Source organism: Meriones unguiculatus, chromosome 12 (genome assembly GCF_030254825.1).
Source record: "Meriones unguiculatus strain TT.TT164.6M chromosome 12, Bangor_MerUng_6.1, whole genome shotgun sequence".
Taxonomy (NCBI): Eukaryota; Metazoa; Chordata; class Mammalia; order Rodentia; family Muridae; genus Meriones; species Meriones unguiculatus.
This window is the reverse complement of record NC_083360.1, coordinates 62669448-62688935: the sequence shown is the minus strand read 5'-3', so window position 1 is coordinate 62688935 and position 19488 is coordinate 62669448. Positions and strand designations below refer to the sequence as shown.

General features: G+C 47.4%; 1 protein-coding gene across 1 annotated transcript in view; it reads left to right on the top strand.

The window, feature by feature from the left end:
* The first annotated feature begins 7289 nt into the window (after positions 1-7289).
* Ttc39b (tetratricopeptide repeat domain 39B) overlaps positions 7290-19488 on the top strand; it is a 99229-nt gene continuing 87030 nt past the window's right edge. Inside the window, exon 1 of the mRNA XM_021650384.2 lies at positions 7290-7456. Coding sequence (XP_021506059.1) covers positions 7415-7456 — 42 coding nt within the window. The 5' untranslated portion in view covers positions 7290-7414. The remainder of the gene's footprint in view (positions 7457-19488) is intronic.

Here is a 19488-nt window from a genome sequence, read left to right as displayed (position 1 = left end):
TGACATCCTCAGGCACCAGCACACACGTGGAGGCAGACAGACAAAACACCAGATAAAGTAAATAAATACATCTAAAAGAAAGAAAAAAAAAAGAAAGAAAAGAAGAGAATTATTGGCTTATTGTGACTATGCATAGCATGCCACAAGGATGTCTTTAAAAAGATGAGAGTATTCTGCAGAATTTGGGAAATATTTGGAGTTGGGGACACTAGGTGACCTTATATACGAGGGAAAAGAGATCAGAGAAGTCAAGCTAGAACAGAGGAAGAAGTCTGGAGGAGTCCTCCTCAGGAGAGAAGCTGTGCAGAGCCCACAGCTGCTTACATCACTCCTTCTGACTGGCCACCGAGCGGAAGTTCTAAGCTGAGTTTGCTAGAATGAGTGGGTGGGGGTGCAGGGCACCCATGCATAACACTTTGAATTGGGCTCGTTTTGAAACCTCAGTGTAATAGTGGCTTGATGAAGGTAGCAGCTGGTCCACCATTCACGCACTAGGCAGCTAAAGGCTGCCAGGTCAGAGAGACTGTTGTGGCAGTTCCGCAGTCCTCAGGAACCCCAATGTTTTGTTCAAATATCCCAGCGTATGTCTTCCATTCTGGTGATATCACCTCATGGTCCAATAGGACAGAAGTCCCAACCACTGATAATGTTTCAGTCAACGAGAGGGAGGCACAGTGGGGCTCGTTTTAAACAGCCTTCTTAAAAGTCAATTGTAATATATCTTATTGGCCAGCACTTATGTTGTCTTTTTTTTTTTTTTTTCCACTGTGGGCCAAACCTCCCAATCCTCCTGTTTCCCCCTCCCAGGCATTGGGGTTATAGGCATGCACCACCACATCACCACACACAGATACATTGTTTCTCCACCTTCCTAATTTTGGCTGCCAGCATGAAGCATGTGCACTTGTGTGTGTGTGTGTGTGTGTGTGTGTGTGTGTGTGTGCATGTGTGTGAAGAGTTTCATATACCTCAGGCTGGCCTTGAACTCCTTATGAAACCAAGGGCGACCTTGAAATTCTGACTGTGCTGCTTCCACCTCCCAAATGCTGGGAGTGCAGATACATGCCATCATGACCACTTTATGCAGTACTAGGGATTGAACCCGGGGTTTTCTGGGTTCAACCTAGTGAGCACTCAAGCAGCTTCTAGCCCTACATTGGCTATTTTTAGTTCCAGAGAAGACTTTGGAAATGTAAGCTTTGACACTGTACTGTCTTTTTGTTGTTGCTGTTTTTTGAGACAGGGTTTCTCTGTATAGCCCTGGCTGTCCTGGACTCCCTTTGTAGACCAGGCTGGACTGGAACTCATAATCCTAACTGCCTCTGCCACCCAAGAGCTGGGACTAAAGATGTGCACCACCTCACCCGGCTGACACTGTGCTGTCTTATATAAAGATCAGATTCCCTTATTCATGGAGGAGCAAAAGGAGCATGAAGGACAGAAGGCAAAGAATGGGTTGCAATAGATTTGCTCCTATTTATTGGTCTTGCTTGCGTTTCTTCAACACTACCTGGAAGTCACATATTGCCAAAGTGAGTCTTTGGGTTGTTGCTTTCTTCTTCTAAGGGTCTCCTCTAAGTGGGAAGGTGATTAGGAGGATGGGAGGGGAGGGAGGAAGAAAAGGGGAGAAGGTGAGGAGGGAAAGGAGGTGGAAAACAAACAGCAGCTAAGCAGGGCAAAAATGTATACTTAAGTTTCAGGCCCTGCCCGGAGCAGGGTGTGCATGGTTGTGCCATGCCTGTAATCCCAGCACTCAGGAGGCAGAGGCAGGCAATTCTCTGTGAGCTTGAGGCCAGCCTGGTCTATAAAGCGAGTAAAGGACAGCCAAAGCTACACAGAGAAATCCTCAAATTTGTCTCAAAACAAACAAATGAATAAGCAAAACAACAACAACAACAACAACAACAAAATTTCAAACCTGGACTAGCTACTGAGGTGCCTATTTAACATATCAAAAGGACCTGGACTCCAGGTTCTCCCAGCATCCCTCAGTCCCTTTGTGATACAGGGTATAGCTGGCACACCCAGTCCTCTACCCTGAACTCTCCAGCCTAGGAGTTGAGCTGCCCTTTCCCTAGAAGCTCTTCCCTACGATCCAGACATTTTGGTTACCGTGCTCTTTGTTTTGCTCCTCTTGTACTTTTGGCCTCCTGGCTGCTGTACTTGGTTTCTCTTCCTCCCCTCTCCCTTCCCCTCCCCCTCTACACACATGGTTCAAGGGGTATTTTCACTCTGAACACTCCCAGATGCCTCTGGCTAGGCTCTCCCACATATCTGTAATAAACTTTCTCCTCCACCAAACCTAGGAGCAGTCATGGCCCTTTCCTCCTTCTTTTTTTTTTTTTTTTTAATTCGCTTACCTTATGCCAAATCCTAAGTGTCTCATTTTTCATAATTTTGAAAAAAAAAAAAAACGTTAAAGACAGTCATTCTGTTTATCACATTACTTTAGAAAACAGCACCTTCCTTCCTTCCTTCCTTCCTTCCTTCCTTCCTTCCTTCCTTCCTTCCTTCCTTCCTTCCTCCTTCCCTCCCTCCCTCCCTCCCTCCCTCCCTCCCTCCCTCCCTTCTTTTTTCCTTCTTTCCCTCAGTTCCAGGGTGCTGGAATGCCCACTGTGCCCAGCTCTAGCACTTCCTTTGTATGAATGTATGTATACTTGTGTGTGGAGGCCAGAGGATGATCTTGGCTGTCACTCAGGGGCTACCCATCTTGTTTTTCATTTTCTAAGAGTGCTAGGCCAGCCTCAGGGCTCTGCCTATCTTTGCCTCCTCAACTGGAATAACAAAGGCTTGCCACCAATCTGACTTTTGAAAAATTCTGGGGATAGAACTCAGGTCCTTGTGTTTATATGGCAAAGCCACCTCCTCATCCCTGTATTATTTAAATCTCCAGCGTTATTATGGGTTATGCTAATTGTGGGAATTGGCACCGCAAGGTGCAAGCAATAATCCTTAATGTGCTATGAACTATATGGATGGCGTGTTGCTGAGCATCACAGATTTTAAGCAAGGCATGAAGGAAGTAGATTCAGGCAGAGTGATAAGTGCAATCAAGACAGTCGGAGGGTGTGGCAGAGTGTGGCAGAGGTGCAGGGGCTGTAAAAGAAGGAGCTCTCCTCCAAGAACGGAGACAAAGCCATTCATAAACAGGGTTTACTACAATCTCTGCAAGGATTTGAGCTTCTCTCACACAAATGAAGATGCGATTTTTATTTAAATCAAGCATCAACAAGGGTAAAGAGTCCATGAGTACTAAGGGTGAAACTGTCCTCAATATTAGATTCTTTTGAAACAGAAACTTCTTGAAGTGTGTGTGGCTTTAAAATGAAATGATTCCTGCAGCGTTCTTACTTAATCCCTATGCTCGTCAAGTCAGGAAATGGACTATGTGAGTAATCACACTTGTCTATTAGAGTACAATGATTCCAGGCAAGGAGGGTTCTGTTTACCAAATGAACCCATTCTAACTGTTCATGGGAAAGAAGTGTTTCATATTTATCATCTGTGATCTTCTAAAGCTACTCATGTGCTGAAAAAGAAAGCTGACATCTGCTAAGAATAAAAAAACAGAAACTAGCTGTTTATTACAACTGAAGTGACATCGCTGGCAGCACACACAGCTTCAGATTTAAGCTCTGATCTAAGTATTCAGCAAACCTCCACCAAACCCAAGCTTGGAGAGAGAGAGAGAGTTTTGGAAAAATTAAACCTGATTCTCATTATAACACAATTATGTCACTAATTAGAGCTGCATATTTTGAAGTCTCTTGAAAGCTGGAGGAGCTGAAAATAACAAAGCATATAGGAGAGGAAGTCACCAATAAGATAATTTCCCATCAAAACATATTACACTAACTTAGGAAGCAATGAACTTTAAAAACCAGCCTCGAGTGTGAGTAATGGTGTAGAGTCTGGTCCCAGACAGGAAATCTAGCTTCAGAAAGCGAAGCATAAACAGGAGGTGGGGGTTGGCTAAAAGGGTGATACATGTCATTAAATGCCTGCTTCTAAGCAACTGAGGAACGTGTTTCTTAGCTGTGTGTGGTGGCACACGCCTGTAATCCCAGCATTCTGGGAGTCAGAGACAGGCAGATCTCTGTGAGTTTGAGGCCAGCCTGGTCTACAAAGTGAGTCCAGGACAGCCAAGGCTACACAGAGAAATCCTGTCTCAAAAAAACCAAACAAGCAAATAAAGAATGTGTTTCTTATACACACATTCACACACACACACACACACACACACACACACACACACACATATGCATATGTTTATATGTCTATATGTAATTATAAAATTCACCCATTCTAAGAGTACAATGCAATAATTTCTTTTTGAGCCAAGGATCTACGTAGCCCAGGGTATTCTCTGACTTGATATATAGTGAAAGAAGACCTTGAACTTGGGATCCTCTCGTGTCTGCATTCAGAGTTGAGGTAAGAGCCCAGTCACCACACTGGTTCGCAGCAGAACTGAGGTACGCCCAGGCTATCCTCCATGCTAGTTGAGCATTTTCTTGGCTAAGCTATATCTCCAGCCGGGAAAGTGCTCAAGTCGTGTCTGTCACCTCAATTAAGCCTCTTCTTTTCATGTTACTTATGGGTCAGGAACTGTTACCAGCCCTAAGTATGGCCTGTGCCCCCAGGAAGCCAAGTTCAATCACCTGCATTTTCTAAGACAAATTAATAGTGAAAAGTAGAAAAAGGAGGTTAAATCAACATGGGCACAGTGAGGAGAGGGACAAAGAGTTCAGAGACGGTACCGGGTCTGTCTTTGTCAGGGAGATCCTGAAAGGCAGCTAAAATTTCAGTAAAGTGCCAGAGATATGTTTATCTGGGCAGCCTAGGGCAAGGTGTGGTCGCCCCCCTTATTTTTGCAGAGTGGTAAATCTCTTTCTGAGAAGTTTCCCACTGGCCAGTGGTTCTCAACCTTCCTAAATGCTGTGACCCTTTAATACAGTTTCTCATGTTGTGGTGACCCCCAGCTATAAAATTATTTTTTTTGCTACTTCACAACTGTAATTTTGCTACTGTTATGAATCATAATGTAAACATCTGTATTTTCTCTTGGTCTTAGGGGACGCCTGTGGAAGGGTTGTTCTAACACAGGTTGAGAATTGCTGTGTTAGGATTTCTCTCCTTCCAGGATGAGCTAGATTCCTGAGGGGAGTTCTGATTTCTTTAGATGCATTGCTTTGATAGTCTGAGAAACAATTAGAGGGACACGTGTGTGTGTGTGTGTGTGTGTGTGTGTGTGTGTGTGTGTAAGACTGTCATTATCCCTGCCAACAGTCCAGTTACAAAATTGTTTTACATTTTTAGTATATAGGTGTTACTAGAATTTTGAGGAGCCCCTTCATGATATCTAACCGGTACTGAGGAACTCCTCTTGGATTTTTGTTTGTTTGTTTGTTTCATCAATAAAATAATTTAAGAATGGACTCAATTGGAAGTTAGAGGACAATTTTATGGGACTTTATATGAAAAATTCAAAATTTCCAGGTCAGGGGAACTGTAAATCTGAGCAGCTGCCCAGAGGAGGAAAATGGAGAAGATAAAGAAAAACAAAAACCCAAGAAACTTTTAAGCCATCCTGGAGGTGAGATACATGATGGGGAGGGGCTACGTTTGGAGAACTTAGACTTAGGAAAGAGAATAAAAGGAAAATTTTGCTTTCCTGAATAATTCAGAAAAGTGGGCAGACGCATTGAATTGTCTCATTAAAGAAAGAAGCATTCCACTTACTTCTTTAACAAGGCTTCAGGTAAGCCCGCCTTGGAAGGGGTGGTGTCTTAGCCAGATGGGTTGACATGCCTCACAGAACTCTCAGTTCTCCAACCAGGCCAGAGATTGTATTCTTTTGACCAGAAGGAGTTTTCCCTTAACAGGCCTTCAGACTGCTGTGTCAAAGGTACTTGGAGACAATAACATCATTAAGCTGGTATCAAGGATGCCATGGTGAATCACGGGAAATGTGTGTTAATAGGCCTTCTCCCAGCTAGTCTGCTGAAACCCACAGGGAGAGGGAGGCTTGGCTCTGGGCACAGAGGCAGGCTATCGGCCAGCTGCCGCAGCCAGACTGCTGCCTTTCTGATTCAGGCATTGCTGTTTTACTTAGCTGCCTGACTCTACAAAAGTGACTTAACTCTGTGCTTCCGTCTACTCATCAGTACCCCTCGTAGGGTGATAGAGAACGAGACAAAATTCCAAGGATCCCAGCCTACCCCTAGTACATGATTAGTTAAAATTAGCTTGCTCATTTTATGTTTACCGAAGCAGTATTTCATAAATCAGATATTGACTATGCAAATGAGCGATACAGTAAGAGGGGGAAGGGTGATAGAAGTTTGGTGTCTGCTGAACACCGAGGCACAGGGACAGAAAAATTTGGGGTGGTCTATATGGGTGGGGTGTTTTGTAACACTCGTCATCAATTATGCCCTTAGGGGAATTTAAAATAAAACCGACCCTCAACCCTAAAGTATGTAGTTTTAACTTTTCCAGTTGGATTACTCAGTTATTTTGCAAATCGGAAGCAGGAGTCAATTTCTAAATACAGTCAACAGATACTGGAAAAGGCACACGAGGCATCGTTCTAGGTCCTGGGGATACAGCCTTGAAGGAGACAACACCCCAATCCTCATGGATAATTCAAGCACGAATTATATCTATTAGGATTTACAAAAGGGCTGAGGGCGAGGCGCCGTCGCAGCAAGAACAACCTGGACCACCTTGGGAGATGTTCAGGGCTCTGAGCCACACTGAAGCCGTTGCTTTGCCAACAGAGGCAAAAAGAGTTCTTGTCTCTTGAAGAGGATGCTCCTGACAGAGCCACTTGGGCATGTGATGTGTCAGATGCCTCTAGGTGACCAGTGACCCCTGGCTGTCCTCTAGCCGCATCTGCCGGACGCTCTGCCGTCCGGGCGAAGTAGGCGCACGGGTTGCAGACCAAGGGCTAGGTGGTCCACTAGCCACGCAGGGAGCGCAGCCACGACCTTGGGCTGTCAGCTCGGGCCGCTCCCGTGTGGGCGCCAGGCTCCTGCCAGCCCTCCAGGGAGGCGAGTACCCCGGAGGTCCTTTCCGCGAGCTCCCGCTGCCTCTGAGAGGTGACTCCGCCCCGCCGAACCCGGTTGGCTGCTGTCTGAGGGGCCGCGTGCGGGGGCGGGGCTGGCGGGCGGGAGGGCGGGGCTGGCGGGCGGGAGGGCGGGGCTGGCGGGCGAGGGGGCGGGGCAGCAGCCCGGCATCCGCTCGGGGACTGGGTGCGCAGCGGCTGCTGCGGCGCCGGGGGCGGGGACAGCTCGGTCCAGTCGCGCGGGGCCGCCCGGTTCCTCCTCCGACCGCGCACGGCTGAACCAAGAGCGGAGGAAAGAGTCGGTTCTGAGTTCCCTGCGGGTGTGCGGCCGCCGCGGAGGGGATCATGGCGCTCGTGGGCAGTCGAGTGGAACTGGACGCGGATGAGGTGCGAGGACAGGCAGAGCGGGCTGGACAGGCGCCGGCGGGCGTGGGAGGGATGCGGAGCCCCTCGGGTCCCGGCTGTCCCGGAGGGTGGGCAGGGCTGCCCTTCACCCCGAGGAGCATCCCGCGGGGCCGCGCAGCGAAGCCTGGAGCCGACCCGAGCCCCCTTGGACCCTCGGGGCGTTTGCGGAACCGTCCTGGACCCGACTGTCGTCTTCCGTGGAAGTTCCGCGGGGTGTCCGCCGGCCGGGCGGGGCACGGCTGCCTGGTCACCCCGGGCCCAGGGCCGGAGCCTCAGCCCGGCGGCCGGTAAACCTCTCTCCTGGTCCAGAAGCCGGCGGCCGCGTCTGGCTGGGCTAGCGAAGTGACCGGCCGGGGCTCGGCGCGGCGCCGGGGTCTGGACGCTCCCGGGCGGGGGCGCCCGACCTGTTGATTCGAGCGCTTCCTCAGGCGCTCCGCTGCTGCGGGGAGCGTGCTCAGGGCTCTCAAGTTGAGGGTCAGGCTCCTGCCGCGGCTGCTGCCATTTTACCTGACTTGAATTTTACAAGTCGTGGCCTGAGAAAGCTTTGGTTTCACATGATGCAATAGATGGATGATCTGGAGGAGGCGAGTTAGGATTCTCTGTTTACTGCCAGAAGATCCTGGCAACCAATAAATACCGTGCTTTAAATGTTGGCCTTAAGAACCGACCACAAACCGAAGGACAGATCTTTATGGTACTGAGAGTTAAGAAGGCGAGCTAAAGCTTCCTTACAACCCGTCTTGCACTGAGGGCCCCAGAGCACTCACCAGGGAACTAGCGCTTGCCTAGCGCACAGATATGTTGCGGGACTTTCTCACTATACACACAAGTCAAACCATGGGGTAGCATATTTGTTACTATTTTCTTCTTTGACGACTTTTATTTATAGCTTTAGGCTTTTTGGTATGACCTGTTCCCTGCCCTTTTAAATTTTACAGCCCTAGATATATTCTGTAATCCAGTTAACAACATCTTTACAGTACTTTGACCATCCATGACTTCCTTAAAAGTTTGTGTGGCTCCGTCTTGTGTATCCGTTAAATATCCATACCCTTGGTATGGTAGACTCTCTACAGTATGGTCTCAGTTGCTTATCCCAGGCTTGTCTCCAGCTGCTTCCCTGTCCCTAACCATTTAATTGATTTTTATTGAAAAACGAAGGAACAATCTTGAGCCTGGTGATAAAGGTCTGTAATCTCAGCACTCAGATGGCTAGGACAGGAAAATCACAAATTCAAGGCTACCCAGGACTACCTGGCCAGTTCCAGGCCAGCCCAGACATCCTCATCCACTAGTGTGGATTGATTTTTTTCCTTCCTTAATAAAGAAAACAACAAACAAACAAACAAACAAACAAAAAACCAAGACTTAGCAGCTCATCACTGTGGAGTGATATTTCTGATCCTTTCATTGTTGGAGCAATGCATAATGCCATAATGACATAATGGTAGGTGTCAGCTAGGGTTGTCTTGGCATATTGAGACAAGTGTCAGCTGCCAATAAGGCAGACTCAAGAGAAGATAGCTGGTGAGGAGGCTTCAGCTCATGTGGAACTTAGGTGTCAGAGCAACGGACAGTCTGGCACAATGACTTGATACATGTTTGTTGAGCGAATGTGTGGCTGCAGAAAAGATGAGGCTTGATGAGGCCTCAGTTTTTGCCTTATTGTTGATCGGCTACTAAGCTTCTATTTCATGCTAGGTATTAGTCTCAGGCAATGGACAAGGAAACATCCCAAATGTGCTCTTATCCCTCCTGGTATACAGGTGTGTTGTCATAACTTCATCCTCCCTTTACTGGGTGCTCAAGGACTCTGTGCCTACATTTGGTACCTTAGAAAGGGAAGATACAGTTTTGATTGTCTAGGTCTCTCAGAGTGGGGTGTGGGGATAAGTCATGTGTGAAAGAACAATTTATGGAACAATTTAGGGCAGGTAAGCAGTTATGCATTAGGGTGTGGTAGGTAGTATTCTTGAGGTACTTGTAAACGGTCTCTAATTGTAAGTGGACTAATGAACTCCACCATGCTGGGCGGTGGTGGCACACGCCTCTTTGATCCCAGCACCCGGAAGATAGAGGCAGGTGGAGCTTTGAGGCCAGCCTGGTCTACATTTCCAGCCAGGACAGCCAGGCCTATACAGAGAAACCTTGTCTCAAAAAACAAACAAACAAAAAACAAAATAAAACAATAACCCAAAAGCAAGCACAAAAAGAACTCCACCCTGAGGGTAGAAGACTGTCAGTTTCCTCAGGTGTGTAGCTGGGATGCAGTTTATTCAAGGTTCCATTCCCCTAAGAACACTTTACTCTCTTCCTGGCCATTATTGATGCTTTTGGGAAGTAAAAAGGGACATAGCAGTGTGGCCCAGAAAGTACTAATCTCCTTGCGTTACCTTTGTGTATATGTTTGGGGTTGACTTGCCTCTGGTCATTCAATCATTCAAAAGGCAAACGTGATTATCTTAGGTGCCAAGTCAGAAGGGCCCTTGTTCTTGACCTGTGGACCTTGACTAACAAGTCACTCAGCCCTGAGGGCTTATTCGGTTTTCTGGTCCTGAAGAGTTAGGCTTTGGACATGTAAACCGTCTAGTATTGAGACAGAGTTTCTCTGTGTAGGCTGTCCTGGAACTCACTCTGTAGCCCAGGCTGGCCTTGAATGATGCTGGAAATACACACTTGAAGGAGGTCCTACAAGAATACATGCCTTAGTAAATGATGGTTAGTTACCCAAGTAAGCAGTTCGCCTTTGGGTCAGGATGGGATTCAAGTAGAAGGATTCCGTAATGTAGTAAGAGCAGGTGTAGTAAGACTGGGGTGCACTCAGTACAAGAAACGGGGAGTGCTGGCCACTCTAGTTTAGGATTTACAAAGAGGTGTATTGGGGCTAATCAGAACTCGTCTTGGGAGGGGTTGCCGCAATTTATTAAGAGATCTTTAGCATTGATTTAAGTGTGGGGATGAAGAGAAACAGCTGCTCAAGCTACTCCTTAAGAGGTGCAAAGAATCCCCTCCTGGCTTTATAAATGACATCTCTGGAGATGCCTTGGATGGAGTTGTAACCTGATAAGGTAAAGCCAGGAGCTACCAGAGTCACACAGAGGTTGACAGGTAGGTGTCTTTTCTCTTCCCTCCTCTCCCCGCCTCTCCCATCCCCTTTTCTTCCTTCTTTCCCCTTGCCTTTCTTTAATGAGACAAGGTCTCACGGTGTAGCCTTGGCTGCTTGGAACTTGCTGGTTTCCAACTCACAGAAATCCACCTGTTTTGCCTTTCTAAGTCCTGGAATTAAAGGCTTGTGCCACTATGCCTGGCAACACCTCTTTTTATTTTTAAATTAAATTTAAACAATTAGCTGACTAGCTAGTTAATTAATTTTTGAGGCAGAGCTTCTCTGTGTAGCCCTGGCTGTCCTGGAACACCTGCCTCTGCCTCCTGAGTGCTGGGACCAAAGGCATGTGCCATCACTGCCCAGCTCACACATCTTTTTATTATAAATAGTTACTGGTGAGATTTCTAGGCAATGCCAAGGAGATGACTGTGGAAGGAGAAAGGCCTGAAGGAAATGCTAATTGTGCATAGTTCTTGGTTCAGGCTTCGACCACATCTGAAGTGATGACTTCTTTCCTTCTCGTGTCTGCTGTCTTGTCTCCTCAGCCTCAGGAAGATGACATTGTGGGATTGGAGGCTGGAGGGGCAGGAGGGGCAGGAGGGGCAGGAGGCTGTTCAGCAGTTCAGCAGTTCAGGTGGGTTAGGGCGAGTACTGAGGTAGAACAGAGGTGTGGCCTTGGAGAGGAGAGGCTGAATTGCAGGGTCTGATCAGGGAGAGCCCGGAGGAGGACTTGGCTTGGGGCAGAGGTGTGGGAGAAGGAGCAGCCACGCAGTGGTAATTCTGGTTCCTGTGTAAGCTCAGGTGGGGTGGAGGTGATGGCATCTAAGCAGGAGGAGAAGTGCCCACTCCCATTCCTTTGGATGCTGCGTACGCAGGGAAGGAGGCAAGCAGGATAAAGCCTGTGGCTCAGGAAGTTTATTGGGGAGCCTGGGCTTATGTCACGAAGGTGGTTTATCATCTGGTAATGCGGGTGAGTGGAAGGAAACGGTGTCGGTTACCGTCAGTCCAGCTCAGGTTAACAAGCCGCCCGCCTGCTGAGATGTTGGGTGCAGAATGTCCTTTGGAATCCTAGCTAGTCTTGGAGCGCTTCTTTCTCAGCAGAACTTTCCTTCCTGTGCCCCAACCCTCCACAGACTTGGGCACCTCCCTTCCCTTTTTCAAGTTGGTAGCACAGCCACACTTGCACCCGTGAGCAGTGTCTGTCCTCCAGGTTTTTGTTTGTGTTTGTCTCCTTAGTTCTCTGCCTGTGTCTGTTGCTAATTGTTTATAGCAAGAACCTTGATACTGTGGGTCCCGGAGACTGCTGGTGTCTTTCTTTTTTTTTTTAATTTTTAAAATTTTTATTATTAGTTACATCTTATTAACTCTGTATCCCAGCTGTATCCCGCTCCCTCATTCCCTTCCCAATCCCACCCTTCCTCATCTCCTCCCTACCCCTTTCCAAGTCCGCTGACTGGGGAGGACCTCCTCCCCTTTCATCTGACCCTGTTTTATCAGGTATCTTCAGGACTGGCTGCAAAGTCCTCCTCTGTGGCCTAGCAGGACTGTTCCTCCCTTGGGGAGTGGGGAGGTCAAAGAGCCTGCCCTTGAGTTCCTGTCAGAAATAGTCCCTGTTCCTTTTACTATGGGAAACCAACTGGTTATTGAGCTACCACGGGCTACATCCAAGCAGAGGCTCTAGGTTATATCCATACATGGTCCTTGGTGGAGTGTCAGACAAGACTCCTATGCCCAGATATATTTGGTCCTTGTGGAGCTCCTAGCCTTTCCACGTCATACTAACTCCCCCTTCTTTCATATGATTCCCTGCACTCTGCCCGAGTTTTGGTTATGAGTCTTAGTATCTGCTTTGATACACTGCTAGGTAGAGTCAAGGACATTTGCTCAACCATGTTTGTAACAGCTTTATTTGTAATAGCCAGAACCTGGAAACAACCCAGATGTCCATCAATGGAGGAATAGATACAGAAATTGTGGTATTTTTACACAATGGAATACTACTCAGCAATCAAAAAGGAGGAAATCATGAAATTTGCAGGCAAATGGTGGGATCTAGAAAAGATCATTTTGAGTGAAGTATCCCAGAAGGAGAAAGACACACATGGTATATACTCACTCATATAGTCCTATAAGATAGGATAAACATAATGAAAATCTATACACCTAAAAAAGATAAACAAGAAAGAGGACCCAGGGTAAGATGATCAATCCTCACTAAGAAAGACAAATGGGAGGTGCATTGGACATAGGAGAAAACAAGTAACAGGACAGGAGCCTACCGCAGAGGGCCTCTGAAAGACTCTTCCTGGTGTCTTTCTTACAGTCTTTGGGCAGTTCCCTCGAACCTGCGAGTCTTAGTTGGGGTCTCCTGGACTCACTTTATATTCACTGTCACACTTGGGGGTTCAGGCAGGGAGGAAGACAGTAGGGGAAAGGCCCCTGTTGTCCGTAGTTGCATCGAAACTCCCTTTCCATCCCTGGGCCCAGTGAGCCTGGGCTCCCTTTTAATGCACCAGACTTCTGCACCGCTGTGGCCAGACAGCCTTCTTGGTGAGGTCATCACAGCTCTCTAAAGGCACTCTTGAGGTGTGGGCTACTTGGGAGTTCATAATGCTATCGTGAACCCTTAAATTCTTCACTTAAAGGCCTAAAGACCCTGTGTGTGTGTGTGTGTGTGTGTGTGTGTGTGTGTGTAGATGATGCTTTTGCTGTGTTCTGTGGACAAGTACCTTGGCATTGATAAATTATACTGACACCTGTATAGGGCCTACATATTTGAAAATATTTCAGTAAAGGATATACTGTCTATTCGTTGAATCTCATGGTAACTAATAAGCGGTATAGTCTGTCTTGAAGTGCTAACGATGTGGAAACTCCTTCTCCAGGTGGGGCTCTGAAGGGTGGGTGTGGGCACACTGAGAACCACACTGGACGGATGCCAGAGGCACTGGGGACAAAGGGCATCTCTCTGGAAGAAGGGTGAAGTTCTCATTTACAGGCTGAATAAAGGTTAACTGTAGACAGGAATTGGTGTGAAGGGAGTTCAGTGTGGATGGTCAGCAGGCTGTGGTTTTGAAGGTGTGTCCTGCCCCCCTAGAGAGAAGGGAGGTCATGACTTAGTTTCCAGACTGAGACCCCCAAGGAAGGGCAATGACTTAATGTCCCTTAATCCTTTGGGCCTTGGGTTTTTTTGGGGGGGGGGAGGGTTGCTGGGGGGCTTGGTTCTTAATGGGCAGCAAGCAGCTTGAAGTGCATGCTGTTCCTGTAAATTCTTTCTGGTTTTGATGTCTGTCATCTAGAAGGTGACGTTTGCACAGGCTTCTTCGGAGGTGGAATTCCAATAGCCAGAAAAGGGTTCATCCCACATCATACGATTACTGTGAAGGTGCAGGGCCCAAGGGGAGCCACAGTGCTGGGCATCAGTGCTGGCTCAAATGCTGGCTCCTGGCGCTGTCTTTAAGAGCAGCTGTTCGGCATTGTTCCCAGACCCTGCATGGCAGCCTTCTGCTGGGGCAGTCCCTTAGGACAATGCAGTTTCCTATGAAGTTAATTCCCAGGACTCCAGCTGGGTAAACGGTGCAGATCTATAGCCCTTAAGCTTTTCTAAGGGAGAAGAGTGAAGTCAAAGGGCCAGCTGTTCTAGCTCTGTCCACCCCGGAACAGTGTCCGAAGGGGAAGTGCAGTGTCAGTCGTGTGGAAGTGGCACCCATTCTTTCACTGACACAGCTAGATGACCGGTGGTGTCACCTCCACATGTTCTGGACGTTGTGTTGTGCGGCCCCACTTTCCATTGACCTTCCTTCCTGGAGTCAGTCATTGTTCTCACGGGGTTTTCATGCGGTACCTTTGGAAGGGGCTAGGATTTAGGAGAAGGCATGTGTGTGGCCACTCTTTCCCGCTGTTACTGAGATGGTAACCCTGGCGAGCAGAGGTTCAGTTCTTACAGTTCTGAAGTCTGAGATTCAAACTTGTGATGCCACATCTGGTGAGGCCCTTCCAGCTGTGTCTTAACATGGCTTATGGCATCATGGAGGGAAAGCGTGCCCTTGCTTGAGTCAGGACCTCATGTATGCAAGGCAGGCATTCTACCTGAGGCCATATCCTCAGACTAACAACCCAGGACTGCCAGTAAGTAAGCCACAATAATCGACATTAACCTTGTCTTAGTGTTGCATTGCCGTGAAGAGACCTCATCGAGGCAACTTAGAAAAGCATTTATGGGGGCTTGCTTACCGGTGTAGAGGGTTAGTCCATCCTGATATGTAGGCAGCAGGGAGAGGGAGAGGTACTGAGCCTGGCATGGCTTTTGAAACCTCAGAGCCCACCCCCAGTGACACACTTTCTCCAACAAGACACACCTCCAAATCCTTCCCAAACATTCCACTAACTGGGGACCAAGCCCACTCAAACATGAGCCCATGGGGGCCATTCCCATTTAAATTGCCACAATCCCCATATTGTAATCATGTTCTACAGATCCCGCATCTCAAGATAGTTGCAATAGAGACTACTGTGTGGCCATCTTACTCTGTGGCAGTTACAGTATAAGAGGTTAAAGAGCAAAGGAGGTGACAGCGTGTAAGAACTCTTGGGCACTGAAGGGCACTCTGGGTTCTCACCTTTTTTTTTTTTTTAATTTAAAGAACCGTCTTGTTTTTATTTCTTTGTTATTTATATAGTATTCTGCCTGCATGTGAGCCAGGAGGTCAGAAGAGGGAACCAGATCTCATTATGGATGGTTGTGAGCCACCATGTGGTTTCTGGGAATTGAATTCAGGACCTTTGGAAGAACAGCCAGTGCTCTTAACCTCTGAGCCATCTCTCCAGCACCCTCACCTTACTTCTTAAAACTTTGTCTAGGTGTCTCATTGCCTTTGAGATAAAGCGTGGTCATTTTGTCATGGTGGCTCAGTGGTTCCCACACTTGAATGTGCATAAAAGTTTCCTTGCCAGGGAGCAGGTGGCTTGTTAAGATGGGCGTCCTGGGGTTTTCCCACCAGTGATTCTTACTCAGTAGGTCTGAGGCCGTCCTAGGAATTTGGTTTGCTCACGTGGACTTTTGCACTTCTGCTGCAGAGTGCTTATACCGCTTGTCTCATGCCCCAAGGTTGGTCCTTCCTCACATCCACTTGTTCCTCTGCAGTTCCCACGCAGCCTTTCATCACCACGTCAAGGCCTGCAGCTGCTAGCCCTCCCACAGCTTCCCCCACTGGCCCCTAGGTATTTAGCAGTCCTGGCTGCCACAACCAGGAGGAGATGGATTCCTGGGGTTCAGCAGGAACCCTGGCCTTTCTTCCTAGAAGTTAGCAAATCCTAACAGCATGGTGTATCCTCTCAGCCAGGAGAGACTTTCCTTCCTGGAGTCAGTCAGACTTCTCTGTTATGGTGGTGAAGACACCTGACAAACAGCTTAAGGGAGGACGGCTTGCTTTGGCTCATTGTTGGAGAGGGTTCATCCTCTAGTCACTTGGCTTTGGCTCCCCAGGCCTGAGACAGCACATTATGGCTGTGGGAAAGTGTTGCAGACTCTCTTTGGCATTCAGGAAGCAGAGAAAAGGTAATACAGAGAGGGTCCAGGGTAGTAGATAGCTCCCAAACAGAAACCCCAGTCACTTACTTCCTCTAATTGTGTCCTGTCTTTCACTCTTCACTACTTCCCAATAACGTCTTCTTCATAGGACTCCATAAAGGATTAACGTATTGATCAGGTCAGCGTCCGTAGGACCCAAACAGTAACTACACGCTCAGCAGCCAGCGGCCAACCCCCTGAAACATGAGGCTCTGGGGGACATATCACATTCAAACCCCAATACTTGCATGGCCAGTAGCACTGTCTGAGGACAGGCCTTCCCACCTCTTCTTCCAGTTTACCAGACCTGTCTGTAGTCTCAGCACTGCAGCGGGAGGGACGGGAGGATAGAGTTCGTGGTCATCCGTGTCTACACAAGAGCAGACAAGCCAGCCAGCCAGCCAGCCAGCCAGCCAGCCAGCCAGCCACCTAGCTTTATTGAGCTGTGATTTACACACCATAAAATTCACTCCTTCCTTTCCTCCTCACAGCGCTAGGAATCTAATCTGAGTGGTAGCTCACTTCTCTTGTCTGTGCTCAGTGACTTTTGTCTTTTAGTAAATTTAGAGTTGTGTAGCTATCACCTCAATTCTCCCTGAGAACATTTCTGTCATCTCATAAAGATTCTGTATCCCCATTTCTTCTTAACTCGTTTTTTTTTTTAACACTTTAAATGATCAGAGAAATTAAAAATCACCAGGAGAAAATAAAACATCCACGTGTATTGAAACTGAGCCTCTGTTCATTGTGCAGAGAACAAAGCAGGCTGGAGATCCCGGATGCATTTGGATTGGGCTGGGCTGGCCCAGATACTGTGATGTCATAAGGAGGCTTGAGGGCTTCATGAATTACCGCTGCACGCCACAGGAGAAATATGATCCATGTGCAGTAAGACATGGATAGGTGTTAAGTATGATGGCCAGCCCTAGTTTTCCAGTTCCTTCCCTGCGACAGCTGCTGCTGAAGTGTGGACGGTCACACTTCAGGCCCTGGCCTACTTAGAAAACTGGACTGTCCCAGCAGCGAGGAGACAGAGTCAAGCCACATCACCTGCATCTCAGACATGTTCTGTTTCAGGCAAGGCTTGCGGGAGGGAGGAGAGAACCTGGGTGGGGTAGCTTAGTGGATGTAGGTGGGATTCTACCAGTGGCTGAGCGCATCCCAAGGCTTTGCCTCTGCCGTGCAGGTGCCCAGTGTTCAGACCACTGGGAGCCCTAATGCTCGTCTCTGGTTGCTGAGGGCCACTCTGGTGGGTCAGTAGGTGTCCGGCACGTTCACCCACTTGACGGCACTCCTGGTTTACTTACTAGGTGTCCACCTTGCTCTTTATAAAGGCTTCATTTGTAAGGTAGGGATTTGGTAGGGTGGGATAGGCTGTAGTTAGCAGTATTTTTTTTTTTTCAGAAATGCAGCTAGCCACATTGACTGTGTCAACCTCCCATATTCATTCGAAGATAGTAATTTTAAAATGTACTTTGAAATATTTTTGTTTTTATATCCAAAAAAGCAAAACAAAACAAAAATCCTTTTGGAGAAATGGATTGTGTTAGTATTTATTTAAAAATGATGCCATGCACACAACAGATATTATATAAAAGAGATTTGTTGGATGGAGGTGGAGAGATAGAGAGGAAAGAGAGAGAGACACAATGGGGGGCCCCCAGGAAAGAGCGAGGCGGAGAGAGCAAGAGAGGAGAAGAGGGCGACAAAGTGGCGGGTTGCTCCTTTTACCAGCGCCCGCCACACTCTGGGCCACACGTGCTGACATCATAGGTTACTAGGCAACCCAGAAGCAGGCTGCCTATAGGCTAGCAGCTTATGCTGGTTAATTTTATACCAGTTAGGGTCATCTGGGAAGAGGAAACTTCTGGTGAGAAAATGCCTCCACCAGATTGGCCTATAGGGAAGTCTGGTGCATTTTTGTTGATTAATGAAATGGGAGAGCACAGCCCACTGTGGGTGGGCCATCCCTGGGCAGCTGGTTCTGGGTTGTATATGAAAGCAGGCTGAGCAAGCCAGTGAGTAACCTTTCCTCTGTGGTCTCTGCTTTAGTTCTTACCTTGACTTCTCTCAGTGATAGACTATAACCCCTAAGCTGAAAATCAGTCCTTTCCTCTCTCCAGTTGGTTTAGTCAGTGTTTTATCATAGGATACCAGCTCAAGCCAGAGAAGTAAGGGAAAGGGCCCCTGAGTCTGTTTTCTCCCGCATAGAGCTAAAAGAGGCAGTGGTGTTCGAAGCAGCTCAGCACCTGGGGTAGCCATGGACCATTCACAAAAGGAACATGACCGTGCTTTAGCCTAGGGAAGTGTAGAGGCTGCTTACTTGTCTCACATCAGTCACACACAGGAGGCATTTCTCACGGCTTTTTAAGGTAGAATGGTGGAAAAGAGACTTTGCTATTTCCTCCCATCGTTCCTGAAGTATGACGTTAGTTTGCTTTGGAGTTGCATTGTGCTATGCTGCCTGAGTTTAAGAATTGTTATTTGAGTTGCTTTGGTTTCTTTGAAAAACATGTTAGCTGAACTTGGTTTGGAATTAGGACAGAATTTCCAAATATTTCTGAAATGGCCTAAACACATTTTTGCTGTTTTATGCTGTGTTTTTATGTGGTGTTCTTAGCATTGACTGTTATAAATTCAAAGTATTTAACTCTGAAAAATGCTGAAGATGTTCAATATCCCGCAATATCAAATGTTCAGCCATTCCTTATAGAAAAACAAATAAGCACATCTTCCTTACTAGTATGCAAGTTTGCTTTCACCTTTATTTATTCGTTTTTTATGCTTTTAAAAAAGTTCTTTTTATGTATATGAGTGTTTTGAATGTATGTCTGTGCATCATGTAATGCCTGGTGCCCTTAGAGTTCAGAAGAGCATGGGATCCCCAGGAACTGGAGTTATAGATGTTTGTGAGCCACTGTGTGGGTGCTGGGTATCGAAACTTGGTCCTCTGTAAGAGTAACCAACTGTTCTTAATGCCGAGCCATCTTTCCAGCCCCCTCAACTTTAATAAATAGTAAAACTAGACGTGTGCTAAAGAGTGGTCTTTAAACAGATTTTTTGATGATTAATTATCAGTGTTCCATTTGTCTTCCTATTTTGTATACCTGTATATCTGGTGTTGCATAAACAGTGCTTGGGCAAAAAGAGCTTGTTTGTAGAGAAAATTTAACAGGCCTCCCATTAGAAAGTACAGAAGCCCAGTCCACTGGAGAATTAGGGTGCATGTATAACAGTAGGTTAGAGGTGAGCATTTTAAGGTTGCTTAAAGAACCCTTGTCCATGTGCTGAAGACCACAAAGCCCTGGCTTTCAGCGAGGCCACTGGAGACCGTCATCC